Genomic DNA, 26,253 nt, shown 5'->3' with positions numbered 1-26,253 from the left:
ACTAAGGTATTCAGCACCCTAATATTGTGAGGGATGGTGGGCATTCGTCATTTTGACCTTGAAATCAAGTGCATTACCTTAGCATATCTGTATAACACCTCATATTCACATACCTCTTTTTTTCAACTTCATGCCAGCATTGTGATTGTGCTTGCTGTGTAGAAACCAAAGCACTGCAGCATCCTCCACCAGCTCACTCTGGATCACTGCAGTGCTGGAAACAAACGCAAGAGTTCGGTTAGTTCTCCCAGTCCAGTCCCCTATTGCAGCTGCTTATCTTTCAGTGACAGCTTTAAAAATGTAGACTGCTAACTCAGTCACCTGTCAAGCTGCTCACTTACTGTTTGCATGCTGGCTCTGAGGTTGTTCTCTGCTCTGCCCAGTCCCCACCACATCTCAGCATAAGGAAGGCACACAAGCTTAACATGAAAACTTTCCTGAGCCAGTCACCTGAAAAACATGGAGAAAACTGAGTTAGTCAGATGGTGCTATGAGTATTGCATACACCTTCTGCCTCTCAGCATTTCTTACATTGCCAGGATTGCCTTGGCAGTCCATACACTTTTTTTTTTTTTTTTTTTAAAGCAGCAGCTCCTATGCTTCTGAGATCTGAAAAGGAGAAAGAAACCCCCAGAAAATGGACATTAATCAAAAATGTACAATCCATCCCTACCACCTTCATTCTCTGGTAAATCCATGTGCCTCCCCATTGTTCTCCTTCACCCACTTGTCTTTTTTAAGGTTTTACTGGGATGAGGGTGGCTCAGTGTCTTCTGTCCAGGCCTGGACCACTCCTGTCTCTGGACCTTAGAAGATAAGTTTGTTTTGCTACAAACCACGAAAAAAAAAAAGGCAACAGATGCATTTATTCATGGAAAAATAAATGAAAATAAAATGAGATTAGACTCCTTAATTCTTTGCTCGTCAATGTTTTGGCCCTTAGGCTCAGAGTCACTTTGGCAGTGGCTTTTGAGGGAAGGCTGGTGATCCTCTGTCATGGTATCTGCTTTTGTAAGGCTGTAGCCCCTGCCCCTCATGATCCTACGGTGGCTATTTGTGCAGGATAGAAGCATTCAAAGAGTTACTAAAGCAAACCAAAACTGTGAAAAGATGCAAACACTCACAGAAAGAATCTGCATCTGATATGCATCAATGCTTTGCAATATATACTCCTGAAACGGAATGACTAGTGTGGATGCACTGCAGTGTTGCCTTTTGAACTGGTTCATTCGCACCATCATAAGTAGAACATAAGGGACCAAGTTGTGTCAGTTTCAGGGGAGGGAAAACAGGACTCAGTTTGGCCAAAAGTTAGGACAGATGCCAACTATGAATTTTCCTCCATATTAATATATACTGGGTTAATTTTACTTATTAACTTTTGCCTTTTATAGTCCGTATTCCTGAAGAGGTGTTGGACAAAAGGGTTATTTCAAGTTTGTGCTGAAAATGAAATTAGTTGTATTTTGGGCCAAGATTAAAAGAGGATGATTGAAGTGCTCAGCACTTTAAGTAGACAGAGCTAATTTCTGTATGTGCTTATATGTATATATATTTTGCATAAGGGGAAGTGTGTGAAAACTAATTAATTTTAGTAAGTGTTGAGCTCTTTTGAAAATCCCATTACTTTTTTAGGTGCCTAAATATGAATGAGCCTAACTTGAGGCACACATTTTTCAAAGTTTTGGCTTTGGAATTCATTTTTAATTGTCATGCAGCTTTTACCCTGCAAAAGCACTTATAATTATATTTATGTAATTATGACATTTGTTTTTAGTCTCATAGATGATAAAAAAATCAACTTTTACTGTTTTCCCCACGTCTCTTAATGTTCTAGGAAGGTGAACACTGAATATAGATCAAAATTTTTGTCCCCAGCTCAATATTTATACAAAGATGGAGCTTGGTCACGTATCAGAAGAAACATACCAGATCAAGTGAGTATCCATATAAAATTTTCTAAGCATTCTTTTAGGGCCCCAGTGAGCAATGTCCTGAGGGTCCTCATCTCCAATTGAGGGAATTCAGGATTCATCCCCTTTGTAGAGGGACCAACCCCAAGGTATTCCATTCTATCAAATCTTTGCAATATCCTTGTGTGGTCTATAGGGCAGGCATTGTGACTCCACAATGGCTTTCTCTGCCAGGGACATGCTGAGAAGGTAAGTTCCAACTAGCTATGACCAGACCAGAATGGAAATGTAATTGACGTAGTCTGTGGGAAAGGCCTCTCGTTCTGAGTTTTTGCAGATTCATTGTCCAGAGAAACTAATGCAGAGGGAGTGAAAAGGTATTGTACTCCCACCCCTTGCGTTACTTACTATACCAAGCAAGTTTAGTTTTCTTTGTTGAGATAAAGGTACATTTTGCCTAAATGTGTATATAGTATTGTATAGGGAACTAATTTTGTAGTTTGTTGAGATGTCATTGTAAAATTTTAGAACAACTGAACCTCATAATAATTACTGTGAAACCAAACTCACGAGGACCTAAGGGATTAAAAACAAACAGTATTTTTTACTTTTGGTATGTATTAAACCTCAGCTTAGTACAATTAAAATTTTAGGAATTTCAAAGTTATTGAGCACACTCTGATTGCAAGTGTTATGGAAACCCTTTGCTTTTAAAGTGAAATACCATTTTGTCAGATGACGACTTCCCATGCCTGTAAGATTTGAGATATTGTGGAGGCAGGGAGTTTGAGACAGTATGTGGCTGCAAGATGACCCAAACTGATATGGAGTGGGTGAGGGGAAGGAAATAAAATGATTATCTGCAAGAATCTTTTTTCCTACTATTTAGTCTAGTCATGCAGTACATATCAAAGTCATGGATGAAGATGCTGTTAATGGAGAACTACTTAGTGCCTTATCAGACAATAGTGATCCTTATTGGGGTCAGGTGGAGAGTTGTAGGAGGTAAATATGTGTGGCCTTTCATTAGAGAGTAAGGGCTCGTCCAGACTGGGGGGGGAAATCGATCTTAGGTACGCAATTTCAGCTACGTGAATAACGTAGCTGAAGTCGAATATCTAAGATCGAATTACTCACCCGTCCAGACGGCGCGGGATCGATGTCCGCAGCTCTCCGTGTCGATTCCGGAACTCCGTTGGGGTTGATGGAGTTCCGGAATCGATATAAGCGCGCTCGGGGATCAATATATCGCGTCTAGATTAGACACGATATATCGATCCCCGAGCAATCGATTTTAACCCGCCGATACGGTGGGGTAGTCTGGACGAGGGCTAAGAGAAATGAGCAGATTCCCACACTCTAGGGCAGTGTTTCCCAAACTTGGGACACCGCTTATGTAGGGAAAGCCCCTGGTGGGCTGGGCCAGTTTGTTTACTACCCCGTCCACAAGTCCGGCGGATCGTGGCTCCCACTGCCCACGGTTCGCCGCTCCAGGCCAATAGGCGCTGCCAGAAGCGGCGGTCAGTTCGTCCCTTGGCCTGCGCTGCTTCCAGCAGCTCCCATTGGCCTGGAGCAGCGAACTGCGGCCAGTGGGAGCTGCGATCGGCTGGACCTGTAAACGGGGCAGGTAAACAAACCGGCCCTCCCCGCCACAGGCTTTCCCTGCACAAGCAGCATCCCAAGTTTGGGAAGCACTGCTCTAGGACAATAGACCTGTGTTTCCAGTTGAGACTGGCATTCCCAGGAAGATTTTTTTGTTTATGGGCAATCATAAAGAAGGCTGGTTGAAAGTCACATCAGAATGAAGAAGTTCCATGATGAAGTATTCAAAACAAAAGTGGTGGAATTTTTTTCCTAAGAGCTTACTAACTAAAGAATTTGGGTTGGATGGCTGAAAAAACTGGTAACTTTTAATACTAAAATATTATTAACTAAAATGGAATGTCTGTATTTTACTAATCTCATGTTTATATATACACACACACATGCACACTCTTCTCTCCCCAGATTCTCTTTTACTTATGACAATATATTTTTATAGTGTATACTTCAAAAGTTAACTTTCCCTTTTGATCTTCCTTGACTGGGCTCTGCCATTCAGATTCTGATTTACACGTCGCCTGTGAGCATATCAGACTAGCTCTGCATGTAGACATAGAGCAGTAAATGGCTTTTAGAGCAGGGGTGCAACAGCACCCCCTGGCTTGAAGTGGTTTCCATCATATACATGGTTTACAGTTCGGTTCAGTGGCTTTCAGCATCCCCACTAGAAAAAGTGTTCCAACACCGCTATCCTGGAGAGGTGTTCTCATCTTGCTTTGAGGGGTTTAACCATATGGCACTTATTACTGCTACTGTGTCTGACTAATATCCCCACACAATGAAATGAGAATACAGTACAACCCTTAGTCTCTGAAGTAGTTTCACTTGGGAGGCTTGCAGTCATTTTAACTATACCTTTTAATTAATTAAAAATGAGTTGAAGTAGTAAAGGCTGAAAAGTAAGTTAAAGCTGGGAATTTACCACGCTCCAGGAGAAAATGTACAAGAAGGGCTAAATTAACTCCTAGAGGAGCTAATTTAAAACAAGTTAAAAACTCTTATGGACCTGATCCTTGCTCCTCCACTAGTTTTTCTTGAGTTAGGGCCTGATCTTCCAGGCCTTATGTAACAATAAATAGAACTGAATAAAATATTTCAGATACATTTGCAATTTAAAAGCATTCCACCATTTGAGAAATAGGTTTCTGCAAAACAATGAGACAAGTATAAATCCCTAACTGGAAGAAAAAGTGAAGCTACGATCAGTTAAATAAAAAAAACAAAAACAATTGCCCCTCCTTTTCCCCCAAAAAGCCACTAAAAAAGGTGACACAAATGTGCTTTGGCCCTTCACAACTTAGCCCTCTTTTGCCTAGCTGATCTTTTAACTTATCACACTGTTATCCACCACCATCACTTTGCCAACACTGCTATCTTTTAATGTCCACCCTGTCAGCTTCTCCCCTCAACCACAATCCTGCTTTCTCCATGCCATCCCGGATGCATGGGGCAAAGTTCCATGAAAAGATCTACACAACTACTATCTTAACAACATCAAATCTCTCCTTAAGACTGTCCTCTGCTCTGACAGCTGCAAAACATTGCTTGCTGATGATCATAGCTAGCTAGGTGATGAGTTGTGACTGTCCCAATTCCCATTCCTTCATTTTCCAATCTTTTTATTCTTAGTGATTCCTGCATTCCTGCCATTCCTCTTTACCTCTACCTCCAGTTTAAAAAGTGTAACAAAACTGTGCCAGTCATGCCTGTATTTATTTCCTTGAGTGTTCTATCCCCATTTCCAGTCCCTTGGTCAGATCTAAATTCTGAAGGTTTTACCGATATAGCTATATCAGTATTCTATTCTGGCAACGTGCTCCTAGAGCGGACGCAGAATATAGTGACAAAACTGCATTTTTACAGGTATAGTCATGGCAACTGCACCTGTATTTCCCCAGCAAGGGCAGCCACTCTCAGGCTTGCAGTTCCCCAGTTGTTGCCTTTCTCAGTGGAGACCTGCATCTCCCTCCCTCCCAACAGAGGTATTTCCAGCGTACACAGTTCTCTGCCTTCACTGTATAATCCCCAGCACAGACCGTTGCTCAAGGACACATGCTTGCTTTCTCTTCAGAGATGGTTAATAGGTATAATTGGTACAGTTATAAGGTACCACACAGTACTTCCTATGCAAGCCTACTTTATTCTGAAGGTTAAAAACAGTACAGAGAAAATATATTAAAAATAAAAGAACCTACATGCATGCTAATAAATTTACCAGAGTTCACCCTGAGGGCATATATACACTTGGGAAAAAGTCCCTTTTTTGCACAAAAACCATGGGAGCGTCTATACTTGCCAATGACCTTTTGCAGTGAAACTCAGAAATTTCACCGCAAAAAGAAAACCACCTCCACAAGAGACGTTATGGCTCTTACCGATGATGCTTTAGCGATGATGTGCAAGTGAAGACACATTCTTCCTGTTTACACAGCTTTTAGCCTCCAGAGGATATCCCACGGTGCTAGGTGACCATTCTGACCAGCAGCTCTGCTGCTCTGATGCCAGGTAAACAGACCTCCACCCCTCCCCAAGTAAAGCCCATGGAACTTTGAAACTCCCCTTCCTGTTTTCTTGGCAAGTGCTCACTTATCTGACCAGGTGACAATGCTTGCTACACAGAGCAAACGATCCTCTGCTTGGAGCAAGGCTGAGCTAATGGAGCTTATCGGTGTTTGGGGAGAGCAGGCTGTGCAGGGAACCAGGATGCCCCGCGATCACCCCCCCTTCCCACAAGACCCATTGTCAAACCGGAGAGAGCTGCACTGTCGGATAACTGCCCTAGAGCGCTGCTCTCATTGGAGATGGAAGTGCTGCTAATGCAGGGGTGGGCAAACTACAACCTGCGGCGCTGCTGGCACCATGTCCCTGTGGCCCCTGGGCAGAGGGGCAGGCAGAGGGCTCCATGCATTGCCCTTGCCTCCAGGCACCGCCCCCGCAGCTCCCATTGGCCGGGAATGGGGAACCCCGGCCACTGAGAGCTTTGGAGGAGGTACTTAGAGGCACGGCAAGGGCAGTGCACGCAGAGCCCTCCGCCCCCACTTCCCCAGGGGCTGCAGTGCTTCATGGAATGGTATGGGGCCGGGGACAGGGCAGGCGTGCAGGCAACCTGCCCTGGCCCCGGTGTGCACCACTGCGACCCCAGAACCGGTTGAGATAAGTGGGGCCGGAGCCTGAACCCCTCCTGTACCCTGCCCCCAACTCCCTGCCCTAAGCCCCCTGCCTGCAGCTTGTACCCTTCTACACCCCAAATCCTTTCCCTGAGCTCCCTGCTGCACCCAGCACCCCTGTGCATCCCAGCCCCATGCCATGAGCCCCCTGCTGCATCCTGCACCCCTCGTGCACCCCAACCCCATGCCCTGAGCCCCCTGCTGCACCCCGCACCCTTCCTGCACCCCAGTCCCCTGCCCTGAGCTCCCTGCTGCACCCTGCACCCCTGTGCACCCCAACCCCATGCCCTGAGCCCCGTGATGCACTGTGCACCCCCATGCACCCCAGTCCCCTTCCCTAAGTCCCTTCATACACCTCTCACCTCTCCAATGCCCCAATCCTTTGCCCTGAGCCCCTTGCTGCACACTGCACCTCTCTCCCACACCGTGCACTCCCTCCCTCCCGCACCCCAACCCCCTGCCCCAGCCCTGAATACTATTTCCCAACCCAGAGGTGCTCTCGGCCCAAAAAGTTTGCCCAACACTGTGCTAATGGAAACACTCTCTGATGCCTGAGGAATTAAGTGAGTACACAAACCAGCACTTTACTTTCACTGGTTCCCTATCAACAGTGAAATTTACAGTGCAAAAACCCTTCAAGTGTATATACACCCTAACATGGATGCTGTCAGGAGCAGTCCTTTAACCCCTTACCCAAGGGAATTGCTTGTGGCTACAAGTTCATGACAGCTTCAGCTCAGAACAAGCACTCAGATTTATGAGGCCTCCGTGGATCCAGTCTTTCCCAGTCTTCTCAAAGATAAGGGCCCTCCGTGGACCAAAAGTCCGTTCCATTTGCTGGATCAGGAAGAAGGCCAGGAGCCAGTTTAAAACCAGGTGGTTTATCCAAAAACCCTTTCTTTATCTGTTCTGGAGAATCCAGTTTGAATTAGTATAGGGACATCTTACCAGAGGGGTCGCCTCAAAGGGCTGATAATGGAGGAAGTACATTAGCATCCCCCTTCCTACTAGAGAAGGCACATATGGTGCCACAATAACACATACACAATTGCATATTTAATACAATGTACCCCAAAGGTACTAACCCTAATTCAATAAGGTTTAACCTAATTCAAAAAAGTTCCTTAATTCCATAAGATTTATTCAGGATATTGTCAGGCGGCCACATAGCTTATTTAAGCATCTCCTGAGCAAAAGTGCAATTTTGCCGGTGTACAGTAACTCCTCACTTAAAGTCGTCCCGGTTAACGTTGTTTCGTTGTTATGTTGCTGATCAGTTAGGGAACATGCTCATTTAAAGTTGTGCAATGCTCCCTTATAATGTCGTTTAGCAGCCATCTGATTTGTCCACGGCTTGCAGGAAGAGCAGTCCATTGCAGCTAGCTGGTGGGGGCTTGGAACCAGAGTGGACTGGTAGCGCCCCTTTTAGCTCTCGGTTTCCCTAAGTTCCCTGTGCAGCAGCCGCCTAGCAGGCTATCAGTTGCCGGCAGTTCAGCTGTCCCTCCCCCCACTGCCATGTTCTGCTCCTGCCCTCTGCCTTGGAGCTGGTCCCGGGAGCCTCTTGCTTGCTGGGTGGGGGTGAGGGGAAGAGGGTGGCTAATATCAGGGTGTTCCCTCCCCCCCTGCTCCTGCCCCCTGCTTACCCCATTTCCATAGAGCAGGGGGTAACAGGACAGGGCTCAGGACGGAGGAAGTGTGCTGGCAGCAGCTACTGTCTCAACTTGCTGATCTACTTAAAAAGGCAGTGTACTTAGAGTGGGTTCAGCATACATAAAGGGACAATGTGCATCTTTCACACAGGGTGTATGTCCCTGTCTCTGTCTGCCATGCTGTCTCCTTTCCTTCTATTCGTGCTGCCTTGTAGAGCGTGAGGCTACATTAACAACAATGTGTTAACCCTTGAGGGCTCAGCTGAGTTCTAGTTCATCATTTAGCAGCAAGGCATTCCCTGGGAAATATCCCACGCCCTTCCACCCTCTGACTTCACCACCTCAGCCAAGCTTCACAATCATCATTGCTGTGTACAGTATTAAATTGTTTGTTTAAAACTTATACTGTGTGTGTGTGTATATATATATATATGTATATATATGTGTGTGTGTGTGTGTGTGTATGTATGTGTGTGTATATATATATATATAAAAAACAGTCTTTTGTCTGGTGAAAATTGTTTCCCTGGAACCTAACCCCCCCCATTTATATTAATTCCTATGGGGAAATTGGAATTGCTTAACATTGTTTTGCTTAAAGTCGCATTTTTCAGGAACATAACTACAACATTAAATGAGGAGTTACTGTAACCATAGCTACACTACGGGGTCCTTGCCAGCACACACATGTCAGTTGGGGGTCACACATCATCACACCCTTCACTCCCATAAACAAAACCCTTTTTCAGTCTTTAGTATCTTAAACACCTGAAGCTGTTCTCTAATTTTGCAAAAGCGTTCCCCTATGAGCTGAGACCACACAAACAATTTCAGCCCCAAAAGAGAGGTTCTAAAGCATGCGAAAACAAGAGTTATAACGAAAATCTCAGTATAACTTTAGCTATAATGATTGCTTCCAGGAAACTGTTCTAATATGTATTAGTAAGGGTTATTTTTCAGCAGTAGAATAGAAATCACTTTGAATCATCCCTTTAAAAAATTAATGTGAGGTAATTCATAAAGACAGTAGGACTGTCTAGGGTCTGTGTCCTGCTGGGATAATGCTACCTCCTGGGTCATTGAAAGAGCTTGATTGTTCTTTGTACTTCACAATTCACTGGAGGCAGAGCATTTTCAGTATGCCTTTTCTCCCTCTGCAGAGTCCTATTGCTCTGAATTTATATTCTGACTGTTCTAGTTCAGTCTATCAACTATCATTAATTTTGATCCCTCTGTTTAAACTGAATAATCTTACAAATTTCATTATATTATCAAGCATTCTGTTGTCTTAAGTGACAAATTCTCAAAGAATAGTTTGGGTTTTTTTTAAACTGAGAGGCCCAGTGAGCCAAAGTCTGCAGTTATAGCGATGCAATCCCAGTGAATTTTCACTCCTCTGTGCAGTTGACTTCACTGTGATTACATGGGTACAACAGAAGGCAGAATTGGGCCCCTTAGTATAATTCTTCCAGCAGATTAACAGAGAAATCTAACATATGATTGAAGAGTAAATAAAATAAACTAGTTGAGATTTAATACAAAAGCATACCTGCTCTCAGCCGTTATATTATCATACTGGAGTGGTCCTCAACCTTTTTCGTCTGGAGACAGCGAGCCACGGAGGACCATGGCGGTGGACAAGCATCCGCCGAAATGCTGCTGACAAGTGGCAACATCAATAGGCGTCACTGCCAAAATACCGCCGAAAATCAGTAGTATTTCGGCAGTGACGCCTCTGGATGACGCTGCTTGTCAGTGGCATTTCGGCAGATGCTCGTTCTCTGGCCAGTACGTGGGCGCACTTAGACGGGGGACCCCTGTCCTACTGCATTTCCATTAACCTTTTTCATGAGCCAGTATCAGTATAGCAATAATATTGCTGGTGAGGGATCTTGTTGAATTCTTAAGAATATAAAAATATAAGCAAGGTTTTTTTTATTAGCAAATAGTATTTGGGTGGAGGACAAGACTGAGTGTGTGTGTGATGTGGGAGCTCTCCTAATCTAATTTCTTAATTTTGTGAAAATATTTTAGCAATAAAATTATGGCATTATCGTGACTAAAATTAAGGGGTTAAAATGTTTATATTTTAATTAAGACCAAAAATAATTTCTTACTCTTTTTAAAATGTATGTTTTCGATCTCATGCCTAGATGTTACAGTGACTGGTGTCTTAGCATGAATGCTGTAGCTATTAATATTGATATTATAGAAGCATCTAGAGGCCCCGTGCAAAATCAGTTCCCCATTGTACTAAGCTCTGTACAAACATATAGCAAGTGACTATTGCAGTGTTACAGAACTCACAGTCCAAGGTCTTCATCCTGCAAACACATTTGCATATGCTTAACTTTATACATATGAGAAAGTCCATTGTCTTAAACATCCACCTTGAAGTATTCAGAAGTTACAGATTTAAAAGTGATCTGTTAGGCTCAGATGCTTAAATGTATCACTGCAAGAAATGCAAAGTATTGCTAAAACATAACAGATTACAACATTTTTGTATCTAGTCTCTAGGAGGCAGCGTAGCACTACAGTGACAGCTTTACAATGGTTCACTGCATAGTTATGTTAAAATGTGATGTCATAGAAAAGAAATATTAAGACTGTTTCTGTATTCCTCCCCGTAGGATTCTCAAAACATCCTAAATTACATGTGGTTTATGGAGGTTGGTTGCACCTAAGTTCTTGTTTTAATGCTTGGAACAATTTCATGATTTCTGAACATTGACGAAGAAATAGAATCCAGCACTAAACTTGTTCATAGATGCTGCATAATTTTTTTCATGCTTATTGAATAAGTGATCGGTAACTATGCAATAGCTTGACTGCTCAAACACATGCTTTCTAAATAAATACATTTGCTAGTTTGGCTTAACTTTTTGTTTTGTTGCTTTTATTGCACCTGGCAGTATTTTTGTTGTGACTGGTCCTGTACTGTGTGTAACATGCCTTTCTACTGTAATTAGCATTAGCTAGCTCAAATAATACTTCACAATAACTTCACTGAATTTTAAAATAGCAAACAAATGTACCCTGTGACATCTGTATATGCAGGTGAAGGAACTTCGAGAGAAAGCGGAGGCTTACAGGCAACGAGTACAGGGAACCCACTTCTCTCGGTATCATCTGAATCAGATTCTTTCAGATAACAACAGACTTTGGGACGTGTCCTCAAATTCCAGTTCCGAAGAAACCATTAGTAACACCATCAGAGCGCTAGATCTAGCTGGGTAAGGTGCTTATTCTGGATGTGAAGGGAATGTAAAATTGTAGCTTTAAAAACCAAACTTTTTAAAAATTAAATTGAGATTTAACACAACTTTAAGATCCCTAGTGTTTACTAGACTTTGCATAAATGTTTTTAAAGCAGATGGAAAGTCACATACTTTTCTACTCAAATTTTATTGTAATGTGTTGAGAACCCAAATATGAAATTTGACTACATTTACTGAAGGAACAAGGTAGGATACACTCCCCCGCAGCCTGATTCTCACTTGAAAAGCAGTCCTCGCACACTACCATATAGATCCACCAGTGTTTTATTTGTCATCAGGGATGCTGGAATAATTTGTATAGTGGGGGTGCTGAGAGCCATTGAACCAAACCGTAAATCCTGTATATAATGGAAACCATGTCGAGCCAGGGGGTGCGGCAGCATCCCTACTTCCAGCACCTATGTTTGTCATGTGCAGTTGTGTCTCTGCAGCTTAAGACATTCCCCAAGCTTCACCCTTCTCTCTAAGTACAAGCCCGGGGTGGAGGGAGAGATCTCTCTCTGAGATCCTGGGCTGCTTTGCCCTTCCTTTCCCCTCTCTTTTCCTGACTCCCTTTTAACCATCCCCATCTGATGAACTGAATTCTCTTGTTAACTGATTAATCACCCAGTCCTTAATTAATTATCTCCTAATTTAGTAAATGCAGGGAAGTTTACAGAGTGGTGAGTTAGCTTTAGGCTACTCCCACTCCATCACAACCCTACATTATGTAAATTTTGTCATGCCTGCCTACATACAGTTGTGTTGGTGTTTTTGTAGAAACAAATCAATAGGCTTGTGATTAGCAGATCTAGTCCCACTGCACTTCTGTTTCTAAAATCAAGAAAAAGCAATTATGTATTCTTGGTTTTTTGCTTCTGCCCTTTGGAGGCCATAAAGATGGATGGAGCAGATACTAAATCTGTCATTTATTGCTAATAAGTTTTAGAGCTTTTTATTAATAATGCTGTATAGCTAATTATTCCTAAACCAAAAAAGCAGTTTGGTCACCTCACCTTAAATCTGATCGTTCAAAACATTGTGTAGGATACTATATATACAACCCTCTTTTTCCCAGGCAGTGTCTTAGAGGCACGGGGTTAGGGGGGAGGGAGAATATTTGATCTATTTGTGTAATTGTAGCTATAATAAAAGCAAGATGAAACTTAAGAGTGTTTATTACATCATAATGTCTGATGTCAAATACAAGGCCAGATTTTCAAAACTGGCTGGTTTTTGTGCAAAATGGATTCTTGTACACTAGTCTCATTTGCATGCACAAATGCCTGACTTCTGTGAACAATTTAAAGACCAAGATTTTCAAAAGATGGAGCCATAAAATAGGCTCTAAAGTCTGTTTAACACCAGCCTAATTTTCAAAAGTGTTCAGCATCAAACAATTCCCATTGACTGAGGTCCACTAGGTGCTCAGCACATCTGAAAATCAAGTAGGTGCTGAAGTATGGACTTAGAAGTCTACTGTAAGCTCCTTTTTTGAAAATGACTGATTAATCTGTATTCATTTTAATAACTAAACCCTTAATTTCTGACATGTTCTTGAATTGGATATATGCATTTTATGGAGACACATACATACGTAGTAAATTGGAAAAAAAACCAAGTGAATATTTGGTGAGTGAAACATTGTTTGCTTTGTTTTATAGAGCTCCTGAGAAACAGATGTCTGCAAGCCAAAACGTGCTGCCACAACCTGACTCAATAGAACAGTCCCAACAGAACAATACAGAGAAGTTAGGCATGTCAGATGCCTCCACTGTACCAGTCAGAAGACGTCTAGCTTGGGGTGAACAAGACAGTACTGAACAAGTGGAAAATCAGCCACCAGGATTAGAGGAAGATGAAGAAAAAGAAAATAAACAGGAGTCAGCAAAGGCTCAGAAATTGGAAGCAAATGATAAGAATCCTACTGTGGACAACAAAATAAAAGGGTACATTTTAAAATTTCATTGTCTGTCTTCTTACTTTTCCATGCTTTATGGGGTGATTTAAAAATAAACTAAACTTTACACGCTAGTGCACTTAACAGGTAATCAGCTAGGGCACTAGTTTGGCAAGAGTCTGTATATTAATAATTAGCAACAAGTGTCTTAAATTTCAAAATAAGAGAGGATTTGTTTCTTACACCAATTCCCTTCAGAGGCAAAGGGCAAAATAGAAGAAGAAATAGACCCTGAGCTGCTTCACAGATTTGGCTCAGCGAATGATTTCCGTCAAAGAAAATTAGATTTTAGTAATGCAAAACTATTTTTTAGAAGTGCAATTTGTAGAAACTAAACACAAAATACTATTTTGATTAATATGAGTAAATGTAATGCATAACATTTAAAATGTTAAAAGTTGTTGTATAGAAGGCCATTCAGAATAGGCAAGTGATAACACAACATGTAGCCATGTGGAAAATTAAAATTAGGCATCTGCTTCAGAGTCAATTTTGAAGGATTGGTAGGACTGAAAGGATAGTCTTATCTGTCACTGTTGAACAGACTGCATGATATAGTGCTTAAAAGTATGTCTACACTGCAGATGGGAGAGTGCCTCCTAGTGTGGGAAGACAGACATGCACTAGCTCCGCCTGAGCTAGTGCACTAAAAATAGTAGGATGGCATGGCAGCACTGGCGGCGGCATAGGCTGGCAGCCAGAGTATGTACCCAGAGGATCAGGCAGGACTGTACTCAGATGCTAGCCCAATCCACTGCCCGTGTCGCTGCATCCACACTGCTGTTTTTAGCTTGCTAGTTGAGCAGAGTTAGTGTGTCTATCTACGTGCACTGGGAAGCACCCTCCCTAGCTGCTGTGTAGACATACCTGGTGACTTTTTCAGCAAACTTGAACAGTGTTGATGGGCTTTGCAGGAAGCTGTGTCCAGATCTCCCTGGGTGTGGTTTCCTGATACAGGAGAGAGGGCGGGAATGTATTGGTAACCTTGGAGTTCTGACAATGCCTGGGTTTAGGAAAAAAAGTAGGAAGATATTTAGAAATATCAAGGACTTATTTCTGAGTAGTGTTTGGTAGTTGGCTTGCCCATGTTTCCTCTAATTACAATTACAATTTACCATGCATGTTTTACAAACTCTGTTGGTAACACATAACATTCAGTCATATTTTCTATCTTAGAAAATACTTTTATGACCCTCCATCAATGTAGTATCCCTCTATGTCTTTAACATACTTATCCTCACAACACCCAGGTGAGGTAAAGAGGTGCTGTTATCTTCATTCCACAGACTGGGGACAGAGAGACTAAGTGACATGCCCAAGGTCACATGTGAAGTCTGTGGTAGAACAGGGACCAAGGCCAGAGCCCTAACCACTAGACCATCCTCCTCATTTTTGCAGAGAAAATGCCTCGTTACTGAAGCCTTCAGCAGATAGGTCAGATTCTTCTTCAGTATCATCAGGAAAGCGGGGCAGGCTTTCTACTCCAAAGTTGAAAACACTTGGTGGAGCCCAAAGAACTCATCATGATCTTACCACGCCAGCTGTTGGTAAAAATATTTAAAATGAAAAGCAACATTTTGAGGGAATTAATTTATTAAAAGCTTTTAATGTAACAAAATATTTTATCTTCTGTTACTCTAGGAGGTGCAGTTTTAGTGTCTCCATCTAAAATGAAGTCTTCGTCCCCACAGCAGAGAAAGAAGAAGTCTTTAGAAACACACTATTCTTCATCCAAACAAGCCTCAGGAGAAAGAAAATCCAGAGGGGTGAGACAAAGCAAGCATTTGTCAATATGCAGTATAGAAAAATATAGATAGGGTATCCTTTTTATGTCGGTTGGAATAATTGTTTTAAGCTTGTTTAAGGATTGGGATGTTCCAGTCTAAAATGTTCAATGTTATCTGTGATGGAGAGGCTGATAGCCATGGACGCCTACTTCCCTCTTCCCCATGGGTGCTCGACCCCCTGCCCTTCTGCCCTGCCCCCACCCCGCCTCTTTCCACCCCTGCCCCGCCCCCATTCTAACCTCTTCCCCAAAGTTCCTGCCCCAACCCCACCCCCTTCCTTCCCCTATTCCAACTCCTTCTCCAAATCCCCGCCCCAGCCCTGCCTCTTTCCCGCCTCCTCCCCTGAGCGCACTACGTTTCTGCTCCTCCCTCTCCCTCCCAGAGTGTGCTAACGCTGCCAAACAGCTGTTTAGTGGCGGCTGGGTGGGAAGCGCTGGGAGGTAGGAGGAGTGGGGACGCAGCGCACTTGGGAGAGGGGGAGGAGGAGAAGGAGAAGGAGAAGGAGGAGGAGGTGGGCCGGGGGGCTGCCAGTGCACCTACTAATTTTCCCCCATGGAGTCAGCACCTATGCTGATAGTTATATATTTTTGTTAAGCAATGGAAACTGAAGGAGTATGGGAGGGAATGCTGCATTATCTCCCATATATATTTCTGCTCTGAAGTGTGCAGAGTCCAGAGGAAAGACTGCTGCCAAGATCAGCTGAATTCCCTGCTACCCATATCCCAGCTCATTCCTGAAGTCATGCGGAGCTCAAAACTGCATGGGTTGGGTAGAGAAGTATGCCACATTGGGGTCTCTCTCCCCTTCCATTGTTTTTGGACTTTTCTGCTTCATTTTACTTCAGATTTGATTTCTCTGTACATGCTAGCATAGGGGTCAAAAAGATACTAAGACAGTATTTAGTTTCATGGGTCTTCGTGGCTTATAGATTCTAAGGTCAGAAAGGACCACTATGATCATCTGATCTGGCCTCCTGCATAACAGGCCACAGAATTTTCCTGAATTAATTCCCATTTGAACTAGAGCATATCTTTTAGAGAAACCTCCAATCTTGATTTAAAAACTGCCAGTGATGGAGAATCCACTACAACACTTGGCAAGTTTTTCCAAAGGTTAATTATCCTCTCTGTTAAAAATGTACATTTTATTTCCAATCTGAGTTGATATAGCTTCAATTTCTGACAATTGGATTTTGTTATACTTCTGTATTCTAGAGCCCATTATATTTTTGTTCCCCATGTAAGTACTTATAAACTCTGATAAATTCACCCCTTAGCTTTCTCCTTAAGCTAAATAGATTGGGCTCCTTGTGTTCCAAAAACCTTCACAGTCCTTAGTTGCATCACTTCACAAGCAGGTATGTGATCTCAATTTCTAAATATGTATAGGATTTCACTGCAGATTTCTCCCAGTGTGGTAGAATCTATAGTAGAAGCAGGAACACTAGTTGAATTTTTTTTTTTAAATTCGGAGTTCAACTTTTGCCCTGGTAATAAGCCTTAGGTCTGAAATGACAAGTCAGCTGTAACTATCCTATTTCTTCTACTTTCCTATTTCGCTACCCACTAAAATTGATTCATAATCATAATTCCTTCTATTTTTATATCCTTCACTGTTTCCCCTCATGGAAATAAAATATTGGTTGTTCCCTTTATTCAGGATTTTCCTTAGTATCTAATAGTTGGTATTTTAACAGTGCCACAAATATTATTGCATCCTGTCTCCCTAGGATCCTGTCACTGTAGCAATGTTCCGGCTTCCCAAGTGTTCTAAACATCTTTTAGTTGCTGGCTGTCTTTTTAGTAGAGTTTTAAATCCTTTAGGGGTTTTGTGACTAAATTAATGTTGTTTTATTGTTATAAAGGAGTCAGCCTGCTTTTCAAAGTCCTACATAGGTTTTCAGTGTTAATAATACTGAGCAATTCATAAACATTAACCTTCACAAAGCTGCTCTGAGGTAACTGAGTATTAATCCCCATATTAATCTCATAGTCCCGTTTTGCAGATGTGGAATCAAAACACAGAGGTTGTGACCACAAAGTTGTTGTTAGAAATAGGATTAGAAATTCAGGAATCCAACTGCCAGGCTTTTGCTCAGTCCATTAGTTTATATTGTCTCCATGTGTTGTGTGCTCCTGGAGATGGTCGTGGAAGCTTGGAAGTAATTTATTTTCCAACGGAAAGAATCTAACCTGCTATTCTATGTGAATGCACCCATGGTGTAATAGTGCAGGGCCAGATGAAATTGAAAAAGCAGTCTAATGCTTTTACACATGTGTAAAGCCTTCTTTTGGTCATGTTTAGATTATCCCTCATAATGTGAGCTTTGCTTAACATTGTCCCAAAGCCTTAAGTCATTTGCCTAACCTGGAAGCTCCAGCAAGACACAGCCAACACGTACCAGCTGCATATGCCTCTGTACTTGGTGTTTGATATAACTCGAACAAATTTACAGTTTTATGTATAAACTAATAGTAGTCTTTTCTATGGTATTTCAGTTTGAAGGGGAAACAGAAGCTGTATCACTACTTGCCTCCCCAGCTGCTGGATTGAAAACATTAGATCCTTTGCCTCTGCGGAAGGATTCTTGGCCCACTGTCAATACTTCTGATGAAAGAGCTTCTCCCACTTCAGCACATCCAACTACAGCTCCTGTGCAGAAATCAGTCAAAAGTACTAGTCCCTCCTACTGGAGTCCATGCTGTCGCATTCAAGGGACTCTCAGGGATCCAGAGTTCCAGCATAATGGTTGTTTTTTTTTTAAATAGGAATTTTCCATCCACTGAGTTTGTGTGGTAATTGCTGTCTTGCAAATGTGCAGGGCCCAAAATGTTGTCACTTCAACAAAGAATGACTGCCTATTGCAGAGAAACTCTTCTCTACCAGAATGTTTCATCTTGCTAGAACTGTACTATTCTCCACCTTAATGAGATACTTTGAGTTACACTGTTATGGGGAGATCTGGCCTTTGTTCTATGCTTAGGTTCCAGTAACTATCTGTCTAATAGAGCTTTCTTGATTTTAGTAAGGAATTACTAGGTACCTCAAATAATTGGTTCTGTGTGAACAGTTTTGTTATCTCTTCTGTAGGCAGCAGGGGGAAAACCTAGTACATTTCCCTGTTGGGTTACTCACACAGATGAGTAATTGGACACCTCCACAGCAACATCATACCGCTCTACAGTACACCCTGTGTAGGGAGAAGAGCAAGGACAGTAGGCTAGGTGTGGTACAACACTTATTTTCCCCTTTCACTATAGCTTTCGAAGGGCAATCAGCTGAAAAGCTGAGGCTGTGATGTTTACACGCCCTTTTATGTGCTGTGGAGCACCCACCTTTGTAGGGCTGGTATGTTCAGGAGAGAGTTGCTGGCAGATGAAAATCTGTCGTTATAGTCCCATCTGTGAGGATGGCCCTGGCCTCTACAGAATCACCAGACATCTATGTGGATTTTGAGAGAACTGTAGATTTTTGAGGACCCTTGTGTGTGGAATGGGAGAGAAGGGGACAATCCAGCCTTCTCTATCTTTAAAAGGTCTGTTGGAATCTCAGCAGCATTTCCTGGTCCCTGTGGCTGTGTCAACACTGCACAGTAAGTCCATGCTCTGACTCACATTTGAGCCTAAGCCACCCTTCCATCCTCACACAAATGTGTCTGAGTTAGGTCAGCAAGTACTCAGGATCCAGGTCCTAAGGCCCTGCTAGTATGGTGGGTCAGAGCCCCAGTGCCTGCTGTGACTTGGGTCCAATTCTTGTCGTGTTGCAGCGTGGATGCAGTTGAAGCCAAAGACCAGAGTCAGAAGGTCTGCATACCGCAGTATGGATGTGTTAGGATAGCTGAGAGACCTGGGTCCAGGCTTACAATACAGTGTGGTCACTAAGGCACAGGATTATAAACACCAAGTCCATAAGCCTGGGTCCCACAGACCCAGGTTTACAATGCATTGTACGCATACTCTGTGTGAACTCTTCATTAGAGGAGCAATTTGGGCCAGAGTGGCTCAGAGTAGTTTTAAACAACAATAGTAATCGTACTGTGGTGGCATCTATGTGATAAATAACAAAATCCCTCAATCGCTTAGATGTCAAAGTGAAATTTATATGCTTAAGTCCCAGTTCCACAAAACTTTAACCACATGCTCTTGAAAAGCACACAAGTCCTTGCATCTTCAGAGATGGATAAAGTAAGGTAATAGTTCCATTTTACAATGGAGCAAGTGGTAAACAGGTTCAGTGAGTTGCCTAAATCCAGAGAAAAGTCACTGTTAAAGCTAGGATTAGAACTAGGGCCATATCCTACCTCCAAGTTCTAAGTGCAAACCATTAGATCTTACTTCACTATGTAACTACAGTAACAGCCTCCAAAGATGCTGCCTTGAAAAGAATACAAGGTAATACATTTATTCCATCCTCATCTCAGCACCATTTTCAGGCTACCGTTATAAGAAACTTATTAAAATCGGAGTTATTATAATGAGGATAAATAAGGGAGTCTCAGTCCTGTAATTAGTAAGTATGCAGTATCCTAATTGCTAGTTACATTTTTAGAAGTAGTGTTCTGAATAGTTTTTGACATGAAGTGTCATCCCATATAGACTTCTGATACAAAAACAGCTCTTTTTAATGGTATAAAAATAACACTTGCGGCCTTTTCTTATAGGGAACATTGCGAGTCCAAAGATGAGCCATCTCCAGTTACCGCTGCAGGAAAGAAACTATAATGATGAAGGTATTTTTCATTCTGAAGTATTAAACAGTATGTATCATATGGATGAATTCTGACTTTGTCTGCACCTCAATGGGAGATGGATGTGTATAGGACATAATGCAGCCATCCCATACGTAGGCCAGTAAAATCTTTATGCATACCCAGACCATCATATCATCAAAAGAAAACAAAATATTTTTCTCTGCCCAGTAGTCTGAAAAGTTAAGTACAAACCCTATAAATAAACCATGAAATGTCATTAAAAATGAAACAGATCATAGCTGTGGTTCAGTATGGCTAATATAAGTATTTGTTCCAAACTCAGATTTAACTACCCTCTCCACCTCCCACATTTTCACAAGCCTTTCTGCTTCAAGCCTCGACTACAAGCAAAGTGCAAAAGTACTATGCCTGAGGGTGCTCTGGTATTTTTAATCCAACTAGATAGAATATAGAAGTATTTGTAACCTTATTGGATATTCTATTCTCATGAGAATTTGAATACAGGCTCCATGTATTCTCCAAGGGAGCTTTCAAAATTGAGTGTCTGTGCCAGGAGACTGCCTCTCTGACCTGATGCACTGCTGTACATCCATAGTATCATTACAGATTTTGTCACTACTCTAACAAGATGGTCACTATCAGTAACAGTCTTATCAATTTTCCAGACAAGGAGAATAAATGGTATTGTGACTTTTCAGAAATCAAACAGAACTTGACATTATACCCTGCAGTGTTTTCTGTGAGTTTTTAAATAAGATTGTTTAACATTTAGTACCATCTCTGAAACTTCCCTTAAATCTTTGAAAGCCTTTGGTCTAAACATTCTTAAATAGATTCCTGAATTGCACATACAAAAAAAACCCCTTTATGAGCAAACTGCTAATTGTAGCTGTGTATATAAGTATACGGCTGAGCTTTCAATCAATTTGTATACATAACAAATTTATACACTCAAAATACCTGTATTTGGGCACAGTCGAGTCTATTTATGATAGCTCATGCTTCATCACTGGTTTTTAGTAACAAAGATGCAGTCTGGTACAGTGCTGTTATCTAAAATATGTGGTGAGGTTGTGGGATGCTGCAGAGTACCGTTGAATTTCATATGCTTTATGTAGACATATAGATGCTTTGCTGAGCAATAATCACTGCCCACATGCTTTCCAGCCAGCTGCAGTGACTAAAATAAAAAGAATTGCCCTGATCCTCAGCTACAACCAAGGAGCACACAATGCATCTCAAGGCTGGGGTGGCGGGGGGGGGTACAAAGGAGCTTTAAGCTCCGCTTATGCTTCCAGTTCTAGACTAGTGGTGCAGCAGCTGGTCCCCTGGAGTAATTGAGAGCAGCTTGAGGACAGCTCTGATTTACACTAGCTGCCATAAGCGCCAAGGGACCAATACAGCACCCAGGGATTACTAGAACATGTGAACCAAAACCGCACCAAATATGCTGGGGAAGGGGAAGAAGCATAGGAGTTACTATGCCAATTCTATACTACTGGAGGATCATTTTATGCTATACAGATTGGGTACAATGATGCTAGTTTTCAAAGGAGACCTCACTGCCTGACTCCCACTGCATTTCATTGAGAATTGAGCACCTAATTTAAAAATCCCAGTCAGCATCCTTGTAGCTCTCTGATTATCTTCCCCTGCAACAACAAAGCTAACAATAATTTAGAAGTTTGTATTTGATTTTGTAGCATCCATTGTCATAAGAGGTATACAATCTTTGACATTTGAGAAGTCAGCCACAGCTGTCTTAATTGTTTAAAATTTATGTCTCATCTGTGGATTTACTTATAGATTTGTTTTCCTTGTTGCATGCACTCCCAGATGACAGATTGTCCCAGATCTCTGCTCGCTCTGCAGCCTCTAGCTCACTAGCATCTCAGATTCTGGAACGAGCTCAGAAGAGGAAAGAGAATTTCTGGGGCAAGTCGTAGCGTGTTCCACCAGGGAGTCACTGTTTTGTACAATGATGTATCTTTATTGCACGGTTGTGTTCTTTTGATTTTTGGGAAATTTTGTATTTTTCGCCTTTCATATACTGGTAAGATGGCCTGACCCTGTACAATGTCAAGCATTTGACACTTCTGTTGAAAGAGATGGGAGCTGTGGGTAGACAGTATCTACTATTTTACAATAGCCTGCTTTTCATCTTTCAGTTATGGTATCTTTTGAAATTGACAGTAATTATTTTTATACAACATGTATATAATTTCTAAAGATGTTTTACTACAAGAATATAGTACACCAGGAACAGTATTCTGGGATGATACCATCATTCACCTAATACCGTACCTCAGACATTTGATTTCAAGCATGGCTGAGTTAGGAGACTCATAATGTAGCAACTATGTTAGGTGTTTGTTCATAATCCTGTATGAATTCTGAATATGTACAGGACTGTGTTGTCACGAAGTCATTTAGCAGTATCTGACCCTACTACCCAAAAACCCACATTTAATATTTCAACAAATGTGATGTGATATTTGCAACAAGTGTTGAGGTTTTGGTTAGGACTCCAGGATTGTTCTAGTTAAAAAATAAACAATTAAAAAAAACCCCCACACTTGTTTCTTGCCTAGAAGACTTTAACAGCTGTACTGTTCTCAAGACTAGCTTCTAATGTTGGTTTTAGGTACTGGGGGGTAAACCTTCATTTCAGACACAGGTATTTAATTACCCTCTCGTATTCCTCAATTAGCTCTTCATACTACTCTTCTAGTTGTCTGTTTCTGGGTGAGTGAACTACTGTAATGATGGTCACAGCTAAAATTGATTGTGTTTTATACTGATGGCCTATTTTTTTCTTTTTAATTGACAAAAGCAAGTTACATGAAGTGGATGAAAATAATTGCTTAGCCGTTTAAAAAAAAAAGTTAGTGTTTGCTGTTTTTAAAAATATTTGTACAATGAAGAATTTGAATTTTGTATACATTTAAAAATAATAAAAAAAATCAATTTTGCCTTGTTTCCATTCATCTTATTATGCCTAACATAGGCAGTAGTTTGCCTTCCAGAAGGCCATTAAGAGTCAGTCTCAGTGGACCTGTCTCTTCCAACAGACAGAGGCAGCTGTTCTGACAATCTCTGTGGCCTTCTGGAGAACAAGCTGCTGCCCTGGAAGACTCTAGAACTTTATAAAAACTCAGTTACTCATGCACTGCAGACAAAGTTGAAAGACCAAGGCTCTCTCTGAACTGGACCTTACAAACCAGCTTGCTGCTCTGTGTTGGTAGCAGGAATGAGCTCCTACCACTATTAACAAGATGTAAGAAACTTTTGTACAACTGTTAACCCCAGAAGGGGAAGTTGTCTTAAAAAATAAAGTCCTCAGCTGAAAGAGTTCCTTTAGAAAGGTTTACCATTTCCTATCAAGCTCTTCATGCCCGTTTCAAGAGGTCTCAGATGCAATTTAAAAATAGGGTTGGTTGAAAATGTTCAAGAGTGTTTGATAGAAAAAACAGAGTTTTGATGAAGCAGCTTTATAAAAACAAAAATTTTCCACCCAATCTTTCCATTTTCTGCCGAAATGGAATGGCTGGAATCAGAAATACTTGTTTGGAAATAGTGCTGTGATGCCTTATGGCTAGGGCCCTATTAAATTCTCAGTCCATTTTGGTTATGTTTGCGGTCACAGGATTTAAAAAAAATCATACATTTTGTTATTTCAGATATTTAAATCTGAAATCTCACAGTATTGTAACTGTAGGGGTCCTGACCCAAAATGGGGTTGTGGGGTATGTCACCATGCTTCTGTGGGTCACAACTTAGAACAAGCTTCTGGGGAAAAGGGCAGACACACCACACTACTGGTGGTTATTCTTCCATGAGATGTACCAAACCTGCAACAAAAGTAAACTTCTGTCTCATCACACTGGCTAACAAAAAGTCAGAAATGCAGCCTCCATCGTTATTCCAGTCCTGGATTCAACACAAGACTTCATGATGAGTGGTTATTTAAAACCAATTTCATCAAACAAAAGGTTCTTTTGATCCTAAAGGACCAGCCATGCACCCAGGTCAATAAATAACTCAGATCTTACCCAATAATCACTCTATTGCCAATCATATAGTATCTAAAATGTAAAGGTTTATTTATAAAAAGAAAGAAAGGTGTGAATTAAAATTAGTTAAGGAATCAAATACACAATAATTACAACGTTCTTGGTTCAGGCTTGTAGCAGTGATGGAATAAACTGCTGGCTTGTTAAGTCTCTGGTTGCTTCCAAATCATTGGAAGGCCCTCAGTCCCTTGGTTAGAATGCCCCCATTAGTATAAGTTCATAGTCCAGAGGTTTGGGCAGGAAAGAGGCAAAATGGAGCTGGGCCTTTTATGGCTTCTGTCAAGTGAAGGGAATCCCATTGTTCTCACTGTGGGAAATTACAGGTAACAAGATGGTGTTTGGAATCACATGGGCAAGTCACATGTCCATGCATGATTTTACTTAGTCATAGCAGAGGCCATCACAGGAAAGTCCACTAAGTGTAGATAGGGGTCTTCCATGGTCCATTGTGAGTTAAGTGTTCCTTGATGAGCCATTTAGCTTGAATAGTCCGTCCCAGATGTACCACAGGAGCAATCATTTGAAATACAGGTACATAGTTAATATTCATAACTTCAGATACAAAAATGATACATGCATACAAATAGCATAATCATATTCAGCAAATCATACGTTTCCATCGACACCTTACTTGACAACCTCTGTACAAGATTTGTTGCAATTATGTAAGAGTGGTAGCAACAATGATCTACCTGGTCATATTTTATCAAATAACATCATGGGGTGGGGGTCGCAAGGTTATTGTAGGGAGGTTGCAGAATTGCCACCCTTCTGTGCTGTTGCTGGCAGCGGCACTACCTTCAGAGCTGGGCGGTTGGAGAGCGGCGGCTGCTGGCCGGGAGCCCAGGTCTGAAGGCAGTGCTGTCGCCAGCAAGAGCGCAGCAGTAAGGATGGCATGGTTTGGTATTGCCACCCTTAGTTCTGTGCTACTGCCTTCAGAGTGGGCACCTGGCCAGCAGCCGCCACTCTCTGGCCACCCAGTTCTGAAGGCAGCACAGAAGTAAGGGTGGCAATACCATAACCCCGCTGCCACCCTTTTTTGGATCAGGACCCCTAATTTGAGAAACACTGGTCTCCCCCTGTGAAATTTGTATAATATAGGGTAGAAGCACACAAAAGACCAGATTTTATGGAGGAGACCAGATTTCACGATCCATGACGTGTTTTTCAGGGCCGTGAATTTGGTAGTGCCCTACTTATGAGAGTTATAGTTTGGTGGCCTCATTTATGCTAATCTTTGGCCTGAGTTTCCTATCTGGATTATGGTGACCCATGATGGATGCACCATGGCCAAGGACTCCCATGATGCACTGCTTCCTCTCTCCAAAAGGGGAGATCCTGGTGTTTCATGGGAGATGGAGTCAGGCCCAGCCTACGGAAGAGGCTCGAACTCTCGTGAGATACTGTGGCAGCATCTCCAAATCAAAATGTTTATACTTTTTGCCAAAAATTTTCAGTTGTCAAATTGCCATTGGGAAAATAAAAATCAGATTTCTATGGAAAATTTAGACAAGAAGAATTTGTCAGAATTTTCCACAAGTTTTTTTTGTCCAACTTTGAAGCTATTGGGAGATAATTTTTTATGCTTTTCAAGGCAGCCACAGAAAGCTCGGTGCACATTTTCATTCAGTAGTACTGTTCAGATACCACATTAGCAATGCAGGTTTTTTGCCTTCAGTTAACTCTCAAACTCGTTGTTAAGCAAGGTCCCTCCTGTTTTGAAGCAGGCTGGATATTGAGACGTCTCCCAAGATCCATTGTTAGCTAAGTACGCCCAGTTACTTGAATAACCCCTTCACACTATGTTGACTAAACCTGTCTTATGTGCTTCCTACAGAAAACACTTTAAATATAAAAATGATACATGCTTACAAGTAGGATGAATACATTCAGTAGAACATAACCTTTGCAAAGATATGTTACATGGCATATCTAGCATAAAACATATTCCTGTTATGTCATATTTACACTTATAAGCATATTTCTTTAAAACATTATGGGGTGCAAAGTCACAAAGTGTTTCAGTAGATGTGACCTAAGTTAGCATCCTGAATCCATGCAATTATTCTAATCTTTACAGAAATGAGTCTCAGGACCAGAAGATGAGGACTATGCAGAAGCTAACATTTT

The 26,253-nt window shown here is 41.8% G+C and overlaps 1 protein-coding gene across 6 annotated transcripts in view; it reads left to right on the top strand.

Moving 5' to 3' along the window:
* MDM1 (Mdm1 nuclear protein) overlaps positions 1-22,057 on the top strand; it is a 39,324-nt gene extending 17,267 nt beyond the window's left edge. For 3 of the 6 annotated variants that reach the window (XM_050923568.1, XM_050923561.1, XM_050923532.1), the window contains 9 exons: positions 1,838-1,937; positions 10,965-11,003; positions 11,392-11,567; positions 13,256-13,540; positions 14,950-15,098; positions 15,193-15,317; positions 17,838-18,087; positions 20,000-20,068; positions 21,887-22,057. In XM_050923568.1, coding sequence (XP_050779525.1) covers positions 1,838-1,937; positions 10,965-11,003; positions 11,392-11,567; positions 13,256-13,540; positions 14,950-15,098; positions 15,193-15,317; positions 17,838-18,087; positions 20,000-20,068; positions 21,887-21,996 — 1,303 coding nt within the window. In that variant the 3' untranslated portion in view covers positions 21,997-22,057. Of the gene's footprint in view, positions 1-1,837; positions 1,938-10,964; positions 11,004-11,391; positions 11,568-13,255; positions 13,541-14,949; positions 15,099-15,192; positions 15,318-17,837; positions 18,932-19,999; positions 20,069-21,886 lie in introns of all 6 variants that reach the window. The other 3 variants (XR_007769429.1, XM_050923551.1, XM_050923542.1) reach the window with 3 other exon arrangements.
* The last annotated feature ends 4,196 nt before the right edge of the window (positions 22,058-26,253 follow it).

Source organism: Gopherus flavomarginatus, chromosome 1 (assembly GCF_025201925.1).
Source record: "Gopherus flavomarginatus isolate rGopFla2 chromosome 1, rGopFla2.mat.asm, whole genome shotgun sequence".
Classification (NCBI taxonomy): domain Eukaryota; kingdom Metazoa; phylum Chordata; order Testudines; family Testudinidae; genus Gopherus; species Gopherus flavomarginatus.
This window is presented reverse-complemented; position numbering and strand designations above follow the sequence as displayed.